Source organism: Amblyomma americanum, chromosome 10 (assembly GCF_052857255.1).
Source record: "Amblyomma americanum isolate KBUSLIRL-KWMA chromosome 10, ASM5285725v1, whole genome shotgun sequence".
Taxonomy (NCBI): Eukaryota; Metazoa; Arthropoda; class Arachnida; order Ixodida; family Ixodidae; genus Amblyomma; species Amblyomma americanum.
In genome coordinates, this window is record NC_135506.1 from 65,602,394 (window position 1) to 65,616,996 (window position 14,603).

At 46.2% G+C, this 14,603-nt stretch overlaps 1 protein-coding gene across 1 annotated transcript; it reads left to right on the top strand.

The window, feature by feature from the left end:
- Positions 1–12,491: 12,491 nt before the first annotated feature.
- On the top strand, positions 12,492–13,663 carry LOC144106492 (uncharacterized). Its single transcript, XM_077639313.1, has 3 exons — positions 12,492–12,624; positions 13,196–13,529; positions 13,631–13,663. The coding sequence occupies exons 1-2, from the start codon at positions 12,545–12,547 to the stop codon at positions 13,527–13,529; spliced, it is 414 nt and encodes a 137-aa protein (XP_077495439.1). The 5' UTR covers positions 12,492–12,544; the 3' UTR covers positions 13,631–13,663.
- Positions 13,664–14,603: the final 940 nt, after the last annotated feature.

Here is a 14,603-nt window from a genome sequence, read left to right on the forward strand (position 1 = left end):
CGCATCCTCCTCTCCCCTGAAGTCGCCACCATTCGGAAGAACGAAGTGTGTAAAAAGAGAAAACAGGTGTGCGCTTGACGACCGCAGGTGATGTGGCGTATAGTACGTCCGTCGAACAAAGGCGAGAAGGTGAAACCAGCAAGAGACACAAAGTCCAGAATGAACGTGGGTCGCGTTCTTTCCCCTTTTTGTCTTTTCATCTCGGCGCGCTTCCATTCAGAAGAGAGTAACGCCGACGGCAGCCGAGCCACCATTCAAAAAGCTGCGCCCTGCGCGAGTCCATTTCTGGCGCCGTGTCAAAAGCGACGTCGGTGTGTGGAGTATAGTACGGAGTGCGATACGGTCGGCGCTCCAGGCCGGACGTTTTAAGAAGCGGGATGAAAAGCGCGCGGCAAAAAAACAGCAGGCAGGTAGTGAGAGAGCGCATTTCCTGGCATCAGCCTCTACTCACACACTTGACAGAAAGTGCATCTGGCAGCGTTCCGTGTGTGCTGCTTCTAATTACGTGTCTGATTCAAATTATCCATTCCATATCAGCATCAACTCCGCTCATACTAAGCTTCGCATCGGTTCAACGGCTCAGGCATTCACAGGAGTTTTCCCTGAGTCGATTCACCCGCAGTAAAAAACGAATATTTAAACACCAAATCACTATCAGATACGGCTTCTAGCTCTTGAAGTGCACTACTGTATTTTTGATTTTTTTGTTCTTCATTGTAACAGCCTTTTTTTATTGGGATGGTACTCCCAGAAAGTTCTCTATACGCAACGTGTAGAAGCATTCTATTGGGTTTTATGGCGCATAAGCAACCTAGGCTATATCATGCGCTACGTGTAGAAGCAATGAAATGATTAGTTACTGTTTCTCGCAGAGAAAGCTAGAGCTAAACTATGTAGCAAATGTAGCAGAGACGTGTATTTATTGATTTATTCAGTCGCTGCGCGCTTGAGATGCCCTTGTCACGGGGTTGGAATAAAATTATAGAGGCTGAGAGGGTAATTTTTTTCGATGGTGTTCTTAAGGTGAGCAAGGCCTGTGTGAAGTATGGGGCTGATTGGCAGGGAGTTCCGCTCGACTTGTGGTATGTAGTATGCAGTGTGAAGGGTTTAATCCACCCCCACCCCCCCGTTCTCCTTAACTAATCATTTCATTGCTTCTACAAGTAGCGCATGATAGCCTAGGTTAATTTTGACCACATGAGGCTTTGATATTAAACAGCACATGAGCGTGAAAGTATGTAGCCTCCAATGGAATTTCGCCACCACGACCAGGATTCGATGCCGCGTATCTGGTTCACCGGCCGAACGCCATAGGTACTGAGCCCCCTGTTTCTGCCTCTTTCTGTCGGGGATTTTATCACTTGTCCTGAAAAGGACTATGATTGCTGTGTAGCCGCCATATTTTCCAGTACATTTGTACACGCCTCTTCAACACCCTCGCTACGCAATGCCTGCACGACAGCTGAGGTTTCGGCTCAGTCTCATGCGTTTTCGTAATCTATGTGGGCTATATATATATAGGGATTAGTTATATTCTGAGAATTCATATAATACGTTACTAATGGTGTGAACATGGTCTACTGTCAAGTAGTCATTGCGAAATCCAGCCTGGACAGTTTGCTGCCTAAAGCCTAAGGTCGCTCTGATGCCATTAGCGATTCCCGTAGTCAGTGTCCTGTAAGCGAATGACAGTAAGCTCATCGATGTGCAATTTTGCAAGGCGTCCACGTCCCCTTCGCGGTGGATTAAGATAGCGTCAGCGTCACTCCAAGATCCACCCTCTCCGCTCGAGGTTGAGAGGCACTCCGTGCACAGGGTGACAAATAATGGATGGCTAATATGAGAAAAACATAACTACCAATTCTGCTCAAAAGCATTGCTCAGCCGGAAACCGTTTATGAACGCGATTTTTTTATGAAATGTAAGATTTCACCATAAGAATCAATATATCTCCAGATCGCCCGACGGCAGCCTTGTATTTATTCTCTATTAACGTTTTTGATTTCGCCAAAAGCGTTCCCCATTCTTTTTCTATACGGCAGTCCTAAATGTTCGATGCGATCGATAGAAACACTGTAAAACATATTTTTATAGATATAAGATTGGCTTTACCTTCATTATCTCCTTAACAACACCGTACAAGTTTCTAATTTTCAAAACTTTTCTGTCAGAATGTTGGACATGAGAATGCATTTTTGCAGAGTATAAGAACTTTCTTAATACGCCGCGGCAGCTCTTTGCCCACGTTGATGTTCTCCGTGCTCGACGCGAAATTTAAATTTAAATTTGCGAGAACGTGGAGCCTAGCGAAAGGCATTAAATATTACCACGGGAGCTCTGAATGTCCGGAACATTCTGCGCATTTTGATAGTCGCTGGAACTAGCAGCATTGAGCGCAGAGCCTATTATGTCAGATTTTGTGCAAGTATGAAAAGGACGTCATCATTATCAATATGTTCGCGCAGCATCTCACCGCTATCTCGTATATTTGCAAATTCAAAATATCCCCTTTGAGTTGCGCGGCGCTTGCCACTGGCGGCCGACAGCTGCCGCCATCCACGCGGATGTGGGCCGCGCTTATAGAAGTACCAATATCTGGGGGTGTGAAATGATGAAGAAATACAATATTTATAGACCCATGAATAACATCTCAAGGTGAAAGAAAAAAGGCACCCGACATAATGATTCATAGAGCACTATTGGGTTCAATGGATATCGAGTATACAATACAAGGTTGTAATGGTTACCGGAACTGACTTTTGCAAACGCGGTACAGTGCTTAAAATCAGGTGTACTTCAAAGACTAAAGATTAACCAAGAAGCGGTGGGCAGATTAACTTTCGGGGCCCATTCATGGAAAGAAACTCGCAAATCTGTACGGATGGATATGGGTTGGCTGTCCTTCGAGGCGCAGGAAGCACAGCGCAAAATATCGTTTGAGGAAAGACTACCAAAAATGGAAGAAAACAGGTGAGCAGCCAAAGTCTTCAGGTATTTGTACAGGGAAAAAGTCGGCACGCTATGGAGGAAAAGTAACAGAAAGCGTGCCACAGGCTACGCAGGCAACAACAGGGAAGTAACGAACATCAAAAAGAAAATCCGCGAAGCTGAGGTTGCTAAGTGCAGGCAAAAAAATGGGAACAAAAGAATAATTTCGTGAATTAAGAGCTGCGAAGAATGAAATCTGGAAGGAAACACTGCATGGAAATTCAGGAGACAGTACTCTACTATTTAAGGCAAGATCAAGTTGTCTTTGAACTAAGCAATGTAGAAGCAAGTATGAACAGGAAGGTGATATTCGCGTAGCATGCGGGAGGGTTGTAGAAAGCACAAAACATGATCTCGTAAAATGTAAAACTGTATGAAACCAGATGCCGGACAGGACATATTGAGTCTTTCAAAAGCAACGACATTTATGCATAATGAAAGCAAAGTTAACAAGGCAGCTCTGGAGACGAGCAAGAGAAGACTGGAGTATCGGCTTCGCGAAAGCAAAATGGAGAAATTGCTCCAAACGCCGCAACATGAAAAACAGCCTTTAAAGGCGGGGAAAGAAAAATGAATAGAACAGCCCTCAAAGTCTGAAAAAGAGGTGGATAGTTCTAATAGAAACACAACACCTAACAACTTCATTTACTGGGCAAGGTGGCACTATAACCACCGTCTTGATGCAAACAGGATGCTAATATTTATCTAGATATTTAGCCTGCCCTGCTTTCCCGCAGCCAAGCCTGCGTGCGTATACAAGCAACCCCGTTGAGTTTGCAAAACGGAAACTGACTATCAAAGGGACGCTCAGCTCAACTGTGACTAATTTTCGTTTGAGATGAGGATCCATAGCGCCCACAATTGAGGGGACACAACACGAGCGCTAAACTTCCACTGAATAAACTTTATTTGCCGCTGACAGCCTTATAAAGATCACGTAAGGTACAGGTATCAGCTACTAACAATGATTATCTTGATGACAAGAACCCTCACCCTTCCAAGTAATTTCGTTCTGAGTAAAAATCGATTGCTTGGCTTTTTGTGGCTGTGTCGACTTTCTGTACGGCTGCAAAATCATTATCTACTGCGAAATTTGGAGCCGCAAATGTAAGCCTTTTTATTTTGCGAACTGGATTCAAGCTGGTCTCGATGACAAAGTAAAATAACTCCGTGATCGCCTCGTGGAAATCGATGGAAGTGAGGTGTAGCCTCTGAGATCCTGTGACGGTAGTCTGAAAAATTTTTGACGCAACCGCAGTTGCTGTTTGAAAATGCCGCGTGGAAGCGATACTGTGCGTCGTATTCTGTTTAATTTTTTTTTCAATCTGCCAAAGGCTACGTTTTCAGTGAAATTAGCCTATTCTCCATTAAACGACTGTAATCATTCGGTACAGGACAAGTTCATTTTCTCGTCAAAGTGCCCCGAATGCTCGCGCTTCCCCCAAGGAAGCGTAACCCTGTTTTCAACCACAATGATCATGTCTGAAAGAGGCCTGCCTGAGTTAGATAGTGAGAGAGAGATAGAAGGCAGGGAGGAAGAAGAGGGTAAGAGCAAGAAGATGAATAGAGTGATGAATTAAAGAAGGACGTCGCTGAAGGCCATGCGTAAAGAAACCTGCAAGGCATTTGCATCGCTCGAGGCTGCCCGCAACCGAGGTGGTGCCGGCTGGCTCAAAATGAACGCTGACGAATCATGCGCGAGCCTTCCGAGTGACAGAGAACATAAATATGCACGCGTACACGCTCTCACGCACAACCAACACGTACACAAATCAACAAACAAACAAACAAAAGCGCAAAGCGAGCGACGCTAGGTGGCAGGGTTACCTGCGCAAAGCATCTCTCTATAGGCTGCGAGCGAGAAGTAAGCGCGCACGTGCGCCCAACTCACGAACGGGAGAAAAAAAAGCAATTACCCCGAATGGACAACCGCACTTGACCCCTCCGTCACTCTTGCGCCTCTGCTGTGCGCGGCGGCTGGCTGCCTTTAGCCTTGTGTGTAGCGGACTGTGCCCGCTCCTCATGACCGTACACATACGCTCTTGCAGGCCGGATGGTGCTGTGAGCCAACCGCAAGACGCAGAGGGCGAAGCGAACGAGAAAAGTCCTTCGGGGGACTGCGCTTTGATGATTGTGCGCGTTATTACGCGGCTCCGCCCGGCTATTCTTTCTGCGGCTCCGCTAATTACGTGCAGCACTACACGAAGCAGCTGCTGCTTCTTGTATGGACAGGAAAACCGACTGTTTTGAGCAAACTTTCGCAATGCGAGCGATTACTGTTCGGGGAACTTTCCTGTGGGGCGCTCGTCAAATTTTTCAAAATTTGGCAGCACCTTGGAAGAAATACGTTAGCAAATGTTTTAATTCAGACGTAATTCACGGTTCCACATGTGCGTTTTTGTGGACATCTTTCAGTTCATAATGTTATCAAGCTTTCCTAGAAGTTTGCTTTGAACTTGAGCTTCTGGCAGTTCACTAATTCAAAGCAGCAGCAGCAGCAGCAGCAGCAGCAACTTGTAACATGGACCACTCCTTTCACGAGGCCTTTAAACAACCGGAAACTTTTGTGGCTTTTGTCCAGTTGTTTTCGCGTCTTAAAGTGGGAGCGATGACGTCGCACGTGATGGACACTGATGTTTTACGTGTCACTGTAGGGCTCGTCACGTCCACCTATGAGCGGACGCGACAACCAGGTGCTGTTTCCACGCCCATCCTATGCGCGGTGCTTTTTGCAATTTCGACTTAATGGGAATTGATGTACTATACGCACTCCCTCAGGCCTCATATGCTGAAACAATTTTCGTTTAATATCGGATTTAGTCTTCGTAGGCCTACTCTCTGAAGTAATGACAAGAGAACATTAGGACATAAATTCCTTTTGCCCTTTTCGCCTCCTCTTCGGCCCTTACACCCGACCCTCCTGTGTATGATGCCCTTTCTGCCCGGTAGGTGAAGCTTGATGTCCCAAAGGCGGTTCCAGATGTCCCAGAAATGTCCCAGAGACTATAAAGATTTTAGAAAACGCAGATCAGGAAGTAATCTATCTATTATAACTCAGGAGGCAGTGCCCTACTCTTTGAAGCCAGATCAGGGTGTATTAGAACGCGCAGCTGCAAAAAGAAATTTAACGAAGAAGATGACACACGTACCATGTGTCGTCAACCTGTAAAAAACAATTGAACAAACTCGAATGTGATGGTATCCATCCGGGTGTCGAACAAGCACACTCACTCTCCTTGAGGTCCCAGTGTTTAGAGATAACAATGATCAATCCAAATAAATCTGCGGCGGAAGTTAGCAAAAACCGATTGGAGGATTGGTGGCTCAAAAGCAGAGAGGTGACGTAAGGTTCGAAGTATAGGACTGAAAACATACTTCAAGAAAATGGTGAATTTTAAGTCCGTTTAATAACGCAGTCAGATAAATACAAAGAAAAAAACGAGCATGGTGGCAACTGCAACCACCCCGTTTCAAAGGGGACGCTCCTACCTTCCATCTATCCATCTATCCATCCACAGTTAATTTTATATCTTTCAGTCTGAAGTTCCTGAGCGAGGACTAAATTGCGGGGCATAGTTCACAGTAGTGGTGGGCCTTTATACTTCAGTCACCATCGCAGCCATTCTACCCCCCGGCGCGAATTCGGCGCCAAATCGCCTCGCAGCTAGAGGACAAAGGCAGTTTTCGCTAGTTAATACGTTCCTGCGCGCTGCACGGTACTAATGGAACGAAACGGCGGCGGCACCTGGCCAACCTTCTTTCCTTGACATGAGCTTCTCTCGCTCGGCTGTCGTTGTTCGTGGCGAATGGGCGTTCATTACGGTGCCCACCGTGGATCTCCATTAGAACACCTGCGCGCCGGAGGCGACCACTGCGCAGGCACGGCCCCTGTCAGCCGGCTGCGCGCCACTGAACCGGGACGACCGGTGGGGAAAACATTTCTTGTTGCGTGCATTTAATCGGCATTTGCTGGCAAGGCCGTTCCTTTTTAACTGGGCTCAGGGGCCTGTTTATTTCAGGAATAGCCAACATCTATAGCTTAATAATTGGTTTTTGGGGAAAGGAAATGGCGCAGTATCTGTCTCATCTATCGGCGAACACCTGAACCGCGCCGTAAGGGAAGGTATAAAGGAGGGCGTGAAAGAAGAAAGGAAGAAAGAGGTGCCGTAGTGGAGGGCTCCGGAATAATTTCGACCACCTGGGGATCCTTAACGTGCACTGACATCGCACAGCCCACGGGAGCCTTAGCGTTTTGCCTCCATAAAAACGCGCCCGCCGCGGTCGGGTTCGAGAGCGCACTAACCACTGAGCCACCGCGGCGGGTAACATCTATAGCTCTGATATAAAGATATGACATTACAGCGATTGTTGCATGACAGACTTTTGTTTGGCGTCAAGGGCACCACCGCCGGCATCCTGGTACAGTGTAGATAAGAGCGCAGTTGATATGCAGCCGAAAAATACGCGTTCGTGATATAGATTGAAGATCGTGTCAGATAATACAGGGTGTTTCACCTAACTTGCACCAAGGAAAGTTGAAAAAACGCAGTTCTCTGGAGTTGGGCGAGAACGACGACACATTGTTTAACTTCTTGTTGCACTCTTAAGATTATTTTTTAATTCACTCTAATTAGCTATTTACCTCAGATAAATTATGGAAAACTATTAACCTTCACTTTAGGGTCACATGCATTTCGCGAAGTTGCAGAGGGTGCTACGAAACAACTGATGCAGTTTTTTTCTAGCAGCGTATATCTTACGAGCTCCTCTTTTACAGCGTTTTGAAGAAATCCCGAGAGGTATGAAAAAAATACCACGCGAATGCGCTTTTGGGTGCTGTGCGATGTCAGTGCACGTTAAAGATCCCCAGGTGGTCGAAATTATTCCGGAGCCCTCCACTATGGCACCTCTTCTTCTTTCGCTCCCTCCTTTATCCCTTCCCTTACGGCGTGGTTCAGGTGTCCAACGATATATGAGACAGATACTGCGCCATTTCCTTTCCCCCAAAAAACCAATTATTATTATTATTATTACTATCGAATTATAACGGTGTCACACGCGCTCTGAGCGAGCAAAGCGCGCGTGCTCACATTTCGAAGTGAGCGGCTAACGCCACTCTTAGCATAGTCTTGGAAGTGCGCCAGCATCGTAGAGTTTCTGGAAAAGCTGGAGGCTCTCCACTTCATCTATCACGCAGGGGCGCAGGAGTGCCGGGAAGATTAGGTTTCGTATTTGCATCCGCTATTTCTCTACATGAAACGTGGATTCACCCTTAGCAATAAAGTCTATTATCGAGGCACAACTCGAATATATGCTCTAAAAGAGTGAAATACGCACTACTGAAATGATTTCACGTGGAATCCAAGGCAGAATCCACGTTTCCGGCCCAAGATTATCCAAGCCAAATTAGAACCCTCGTCTTCCCGGCATTCCTGCAGTGGATGAAGCGTTCTTTAAAAAATTCGCGTAGACGGTGGCTCTAGCTTTCCCTACAGGTATTATTGAGAAACCCTTTTCGCAAATCATGGAAACTCTTTCCAAATTATGGAAAGCGTGCGCCATCCTCTGCGATAAGTGAGAGGCAGGCCATCGATAACCAATTGGGACGGAGCTTTATTCACCCATCACACAGGCAAAACAAAAAAGGAAGCAAAGCAGTCAGTCGCGTATTTCGAAGTAAGTGCTCTTTTTTATAGCCTAACAACTCAGGCCATGAGGGGTGCCAGAGATAATAGATGAGGGGGCTGCAGATAATTCCGACCCCCTGGGTGTCTTTAAAGCGCACTGGCATGGCACAGTTACACGGGCCTCTGCTATTTCGCCTCCATCGAAATCCGACCGCCGCGGACGGGATCGAACCCGAGCCTTTCGGGTTGGCAGCCGACCACCAAAACCACTAAGCCACCGTGGCAGCTTATGTTTTATTTATTACGCTAGAGCGTAAGCGACCGTATCGCAGAAAAGCCGGCGTCGGCGTTGCCTACGGCGTGACGGAAAAATTAGGACTACTCGATTACAAGATGCTCCTATAGATGGCGCCAGCCGCATCAGCAGCGCTTCGGAAACCCCTCACCCTCGGGTTGCGAATCACACACGCTTTCGCTACGACACGCAGATACGTTCGTAAGGCTCGGTTAAAGTAGCGCTTATTATGTATGCTGGGTGGTCTTTCACATAATTATTGTGCTAGAGGAAAGAAGGCGCGTGGCGGCTTGCCGCCCTGCCATCGGCGGAGTGACACGCAGTAATGCGCGGAGTGATCTGCTAAGGCGAAAAGTCCACGCGTATTTTTACTTCTGTGGCCTAATTTTCACGTGTGGTGTCTGGAATTGAAACTATTTATTCACGGAAACCTAAAAGCAAAATATAAGCGAAAGCCAAGCCGCAAAGACAGTCTGAATGAAAGCACTCCATGCGACCGGTTGAAAAAAAAGCAGAAGCCCGGAAGTTTAATTCGATTTAGATTAGGGAAATCGGCGGCACAGGACAGTAATTCGAAGTTTCTAAGAATGCTCGGAGCCTGTAGATCAAATTCCCGTGGTAAAAACGATGAAGCATTTGACCCAGCAGTACGCAAATCAGTAAGCATATAACTAAAGAAATTACAGCGTCAATAATTTGCAGTGTAATTTGCAATGTATGAATTGCGTTTCTTGTCTAGTTGTTTAGTAACATTATCAATTAATCTGCGTGTTACTTTACAATTAAAAGTAATGAATTAAACGCGAACTAACTTTCATTTATAAAAACAAACCACCGTTATGTTCATGGAGCTATTGTTCCGGCAATCTGGTGGAAAATGTTTGACGCCAACTTCGAAGCCAAGCTGCGCCGGCGGTACACGTTAAGAAATCTGAAATGCTTGCGGGAGTTGGGTCCAGTCTGTTGCTTCGCACGCGTGAACACTAAGTAAAGATAGTTTAAATGTGCTTCCATAAGCTTTCTGAGGTAAATTTATGTGATGTAAACTTTTTATGGGCAGTAATTGGCAATGGTATTTAAAAATATTTGGGTTACTTTAGATAACTGATACGTAGTACAAATTAATTGCTTTTCGAAACTCAGATTGACAAATATGTATTGGAGGTAAATTAATAACTTAAAATATAATACATATAATTCTTACGGTCTAATTAAGTAAGGGTGATATCTTCAAGCGTGCTCACCTCACGCAGGGGATGCGTTTAATAGCGACTGGAAACAGCCTTCAAGCATCAAAGGGTCAGAAATCAGCACCAAATTCCAATTTAACGCGAAGTACCCAAAACCAATGCCGGAGATCTTCAATTTCTAAAAAGTAGTTCAGGAAGGGCAAAAGTTTGCTTCTCTCCGCGAAAGCGCCACGATGCATTAAACGCATCCCGCACTGAGCTTTAATAGTTTGCTATCACGACAGCCCTTAGTAAAAAAAAAATGAGTTGGAAAGTCTACACCCGTATTTAATTTAGTTTGCATATGCGGCCTTTCTACGTCGTCACGTAAGACATCACAAAGCTAAACCTACATCAGAACTCTTGCCACAGTCTGCCTTGGGTTCTCAGATCTGATGTTAGTAAAGCCTCAAGGTTGCGTGCGACGAGGTTGCCTTTGAGATTCCTTACAGACAGGTGACTTATACCACGACGCCTGTAAAAAATACTACGCTTCTATGCGCTTGCGCGAAACGTTTGCGTGACTACCCACTACAAATATTTACCCTCACCTTGAGGCTTTTTTTTCAATTTCAATTCAATTCTTTTTATTATCATTTCTTCAGTACAGTACATAACATCACTGTCTGGATCCTTAGCCAAAGGCTAGTTATGGATCCATGCAATAAAAGCAAAGAGATTAGTGAGGACAAATGATTTCTACTGCATGCCAAAATAATACACATAAGAATGGTGGAAAAATGCAAAGCGTACAAGCAAGATGGTTCAAATTACAGAAATACAAGAGGGCTCATGACAAAGAAACATATGAAGACAGGAACAGCATTTTTTATACAAAATAAACGCAGTTGCCTTAGAAGTGATTATTCAATGACATATGAATGGCAAACCCAACATAGACACTACAGAGAATAATAAGAGACAATCACTAAGCGATTTGCATTGTAAATCAGGTAATTATTTGTGACAGAAAAAAGGTCTTTAGTGAAATATAAGGATTGGACGTTGCAAAGACTGCACAGGGGATTTTATTCCAAGTTTTTACCCCTTGATACTCGAAGCGGCGCTGGCCATCGTCATTGCGAGATGTAGGAACCAGAAATCTTCCCTGTGCTGCTGAACGGCTGTTAGTTGGGGCTCTATGGAATGTGTTCAAAGGAAAGGGGGAGGTGCCGGAGAGGACTCTTAGTACGAGTAGTGCAACGCGAAAATCTCGAAGCTGCAATGCCGGCATTATTTGGAGTCTAAAAAACAAAGGGCGAGAAGGCGTATATGGTGTTGTGCAAGTCATTGTTCTCAGTGCCCGCTTCTGCAGGCGTAAAACAGGTTCAATGTAAGTGATGTAAGTGAACCCCCATGATTCTATACAGTAAGTTAATTGGGACTGAAAGAAGCTAAAGTATATTGTTTTTAGTGCGTGTATTTCGAAATGTCGCCGAGCTTTGGCCAGAACGAAACATGCATAAGATAGTTTGCTACGCAATTTTTCGATATGCGGTTTCCAGTTTAATGCAGCGTCTAAGGTTACACCCAAGTACTGAATAGTCTTAACTTCTTCAATTTCTTTATCTCCTATCGTTAACATGGCATGTGCATTACCATTTTAGCATCTCAAATTCTGTGGAAAACGCTGTCACATTATTCCTCTTCTTACGTCCGTTACATAATTGGAGCGAAATTTACTCGCGAACCTTGCAATGGTTTAACCCCCGAATGCAGAAATGTAACTTGGCTCGAACTTAACTTCCATCGGTCTCAAGTGAGCTCCATCGTGTTTCATAAACCAAACTCGGCTTGAAGTGCGACTTGCAACCGGCTTGGCTCGATCCTAGTTCGGTCCAACTTCAAGTCGGCTGAGGAGCTTGCTTGAAGCTGACTTCGTTGTATTTTCCAACATGGCCACCTACCGATCGGACGTCGCGCGGAGGGTAGCTGCGTTCGAGTTCGCTTGCCACGCCATGGACGTAGTATTTTCTGAGGCCCATTCGTTGCCGAAGATTCCACGGCCAGCGTTACGAGATCGGGGGAACCCCATGGAGCCCTACGACGACGAGCAGTTCCTCGCCCGCTATCGGTTCTCCAAGAACGCCGTGCGGGAGCTGCTCACAGTGTTCCCCTGCGTGAAAGTCCCGACAACAGGGGACAGCCTGTTCCTCCGATGCTGCAGCTACTCCTGGCTTTGAGGTTTTATGGGGCCGGTACTTTCCAAACCGTCACCGGGGATCTGGTGCGGATTTCGCAGCCCACGGTGTGCCGCGCAGTTGGCAAGGTCACCGTGCTGATTGCCAAGCACCTGCGCCCGATGCTGGTGCAGTTTCCAGCCGTCTCGCAGTTTGATAAGCTGATGCGGGACTTTTATGAGATCGGTGAATTTCCTGGTGTGACCGGCTGCATAGATTGCACGCATGTCCGCATCAACAGCCCGGGTGGTGCAGATGCGGAAGTCTACCGAAACCGCAAAGGCTATTTCTCCATCAATGTGCAGGTGAGCAATGAAAATTGAAATTCTCTGAACAGTTACCACTGTTCAGCTCATTCGTATTCGTTCGCGTCGTGTACGTGCTGTCATTTTATTTATTTCCCCGCGGTGCTACGAACGTACAGTCACAAGATTACTTACCCGAAAGACGCGGGTTCGATCCCGGCCGCGGCGTTCACATTTCGATGGAGGCGAAATGCTGGAGGCCTGTGTACTGTGCGACGTCGTTGCACGCTGAAGAACGCCAGGTGCTAGAAATTTCGGGAGCCTTTCACTACGGCGTCCCACATAGCGAAATGTGTCTCTTCGGAATATGCGATCGAGGCCCAGCATTTTGTTTTAGTACTGCTTTATAATGTAGCTTTGTACTCCATGAAGAGTGTAGCTTCGTTCTCCATGCTCCATGAAGAGTAGCACTACATTCTAGGCGCTATATTACCACGCAATCACTGTGCAAATTCACCGCAAGGAAGGTTAGTTAATGTTTCCAATGACAGTGCATGACAAAGTTGACAAATCTTGACCACACTTTCGAGCTGTGGCATTAAATCAACGCAGTATTCCTTTATACGTGCAGGTACCAAAAAGCCCACATAAAGACACGGAATGTGGTCGAAAGGACATTCGGTGTCTGGAAGCGCCTCTTCCCTTGTCTGGATATGGGGCTCCAGCACAAGCCGAAACAAGCTGCAGTGATCATCACAGCGTGTGCAGCCCTGCAGAACTTTGCATGTTTGATGAAGGAGCCACAGCCTCCTATTGAAAGCGCTCCCATCCAGGACGCTCCACCGGCTCGCACCAGCACGACAGCAGCGAGGCGGCCAGAGCACCTGCCACCTGTTGATGCTGTCAGCGACAGCTTGTCGGGAATGCAGGCACGACGGGTGCTCATCCAGAAGAGCTTCACATAGGTAAGAAATGCACAGTCCTCAACACTGTCCCATGCATTTTGAATAAAGCATGTTTATAATGCGCACTTGCTCATGCTACCCGTATCCCAACTTTTGTGCAGGAACTAAAGAAATGTTAGAGCAATGGGAACGACTAGCAGCAGTTCAAGCGGCGGGGCGAAGAGGTCGACGAAGTGCAGCTGGGGATCCTGAGTGACTCCTGAGAGTGTGCTCATCATGACGCTCTCTGATCTACGACCGCAGACCTTCACTGCGAATACACCCCTTTACACTAGAATTTTTTCTCAGCTTCGGAAGCTTTTAAGTTGCGAGCTTGTTGCATTAACAAACTGCTACTCTTCCACTTCTAGGTTCTGCATTTCTTGCTATAGTGTTCTATTTCAAATGCTATTTTTCAAAAACGCTGTATTGATCTTGCAGGAGGCGAATACCAGAAAAGCTCTTGTTGACCCTGCTGCTGAGGGTCTTAATGGCGCTCAGTTCATTTGTTTAAGAGCTGCTGCCTTGGCGGCTTTGCTTACACGCATGTGAAAAATTACCAGATTTGGTAAAGTACAACAGTTAGGCCTTAGGTGGAGCAGTCGCAGGGCTTGCGCACCTTTCCACAGAGCAAACATTTGTGTGGCTGCTTTGGTAGCGGCATGGAATTCAGGTTCCTCACAGCAAGTAGTTCTGCTACTTCGTCTTGCCTACTTTCACCTGGCTTGCACTTCAAGCTTGGGCCCTTGCATGTCTTCCATGTGTTGAGTATAAATTTGTTTTTATGTCACAATTGTAATGACAAAGAAGTGCCCATGTGGCAGCGGGACTGCTCTCGGCAAGCGCGTGCTTCGGGTTGGTGCTGCTGGAACCGTTGACTGTCTGTGAACGCTGTTCTGCGCTTTGTACTTTCTGCCCGGAAAACCCATTGCACAATCATTAATTTCAAATATCCCTTTTACAACAAAACGAGACGTTCCCAATTGCCTACAATGATGAAATTCCAGATCACTGCGAAGTTTTGTTTTCTGGCTTGCCAGCAGAGGTGTGTTATGAATCAGTTATTAAATTTCTCACTTTTTTTTTGGCTGTATT

Excerpts from the sequence above, each read along its gene's own strand:
- LOC144106492 (XM_077639313.1), top strand. The coding sequence starts at position 12,545 with ATGTCCGCATCAACAGCCCGGGTGGTGCAGATGCGGAAGTCTACCGAA. Across the intron at positions 12,625-13,195 it reads ATTTCTCCATCAATGTGCAG|GTACCAAAAAGCCCACATAA; the intron begins GTGAGCAATGAA and ends TTATACGTGCAG.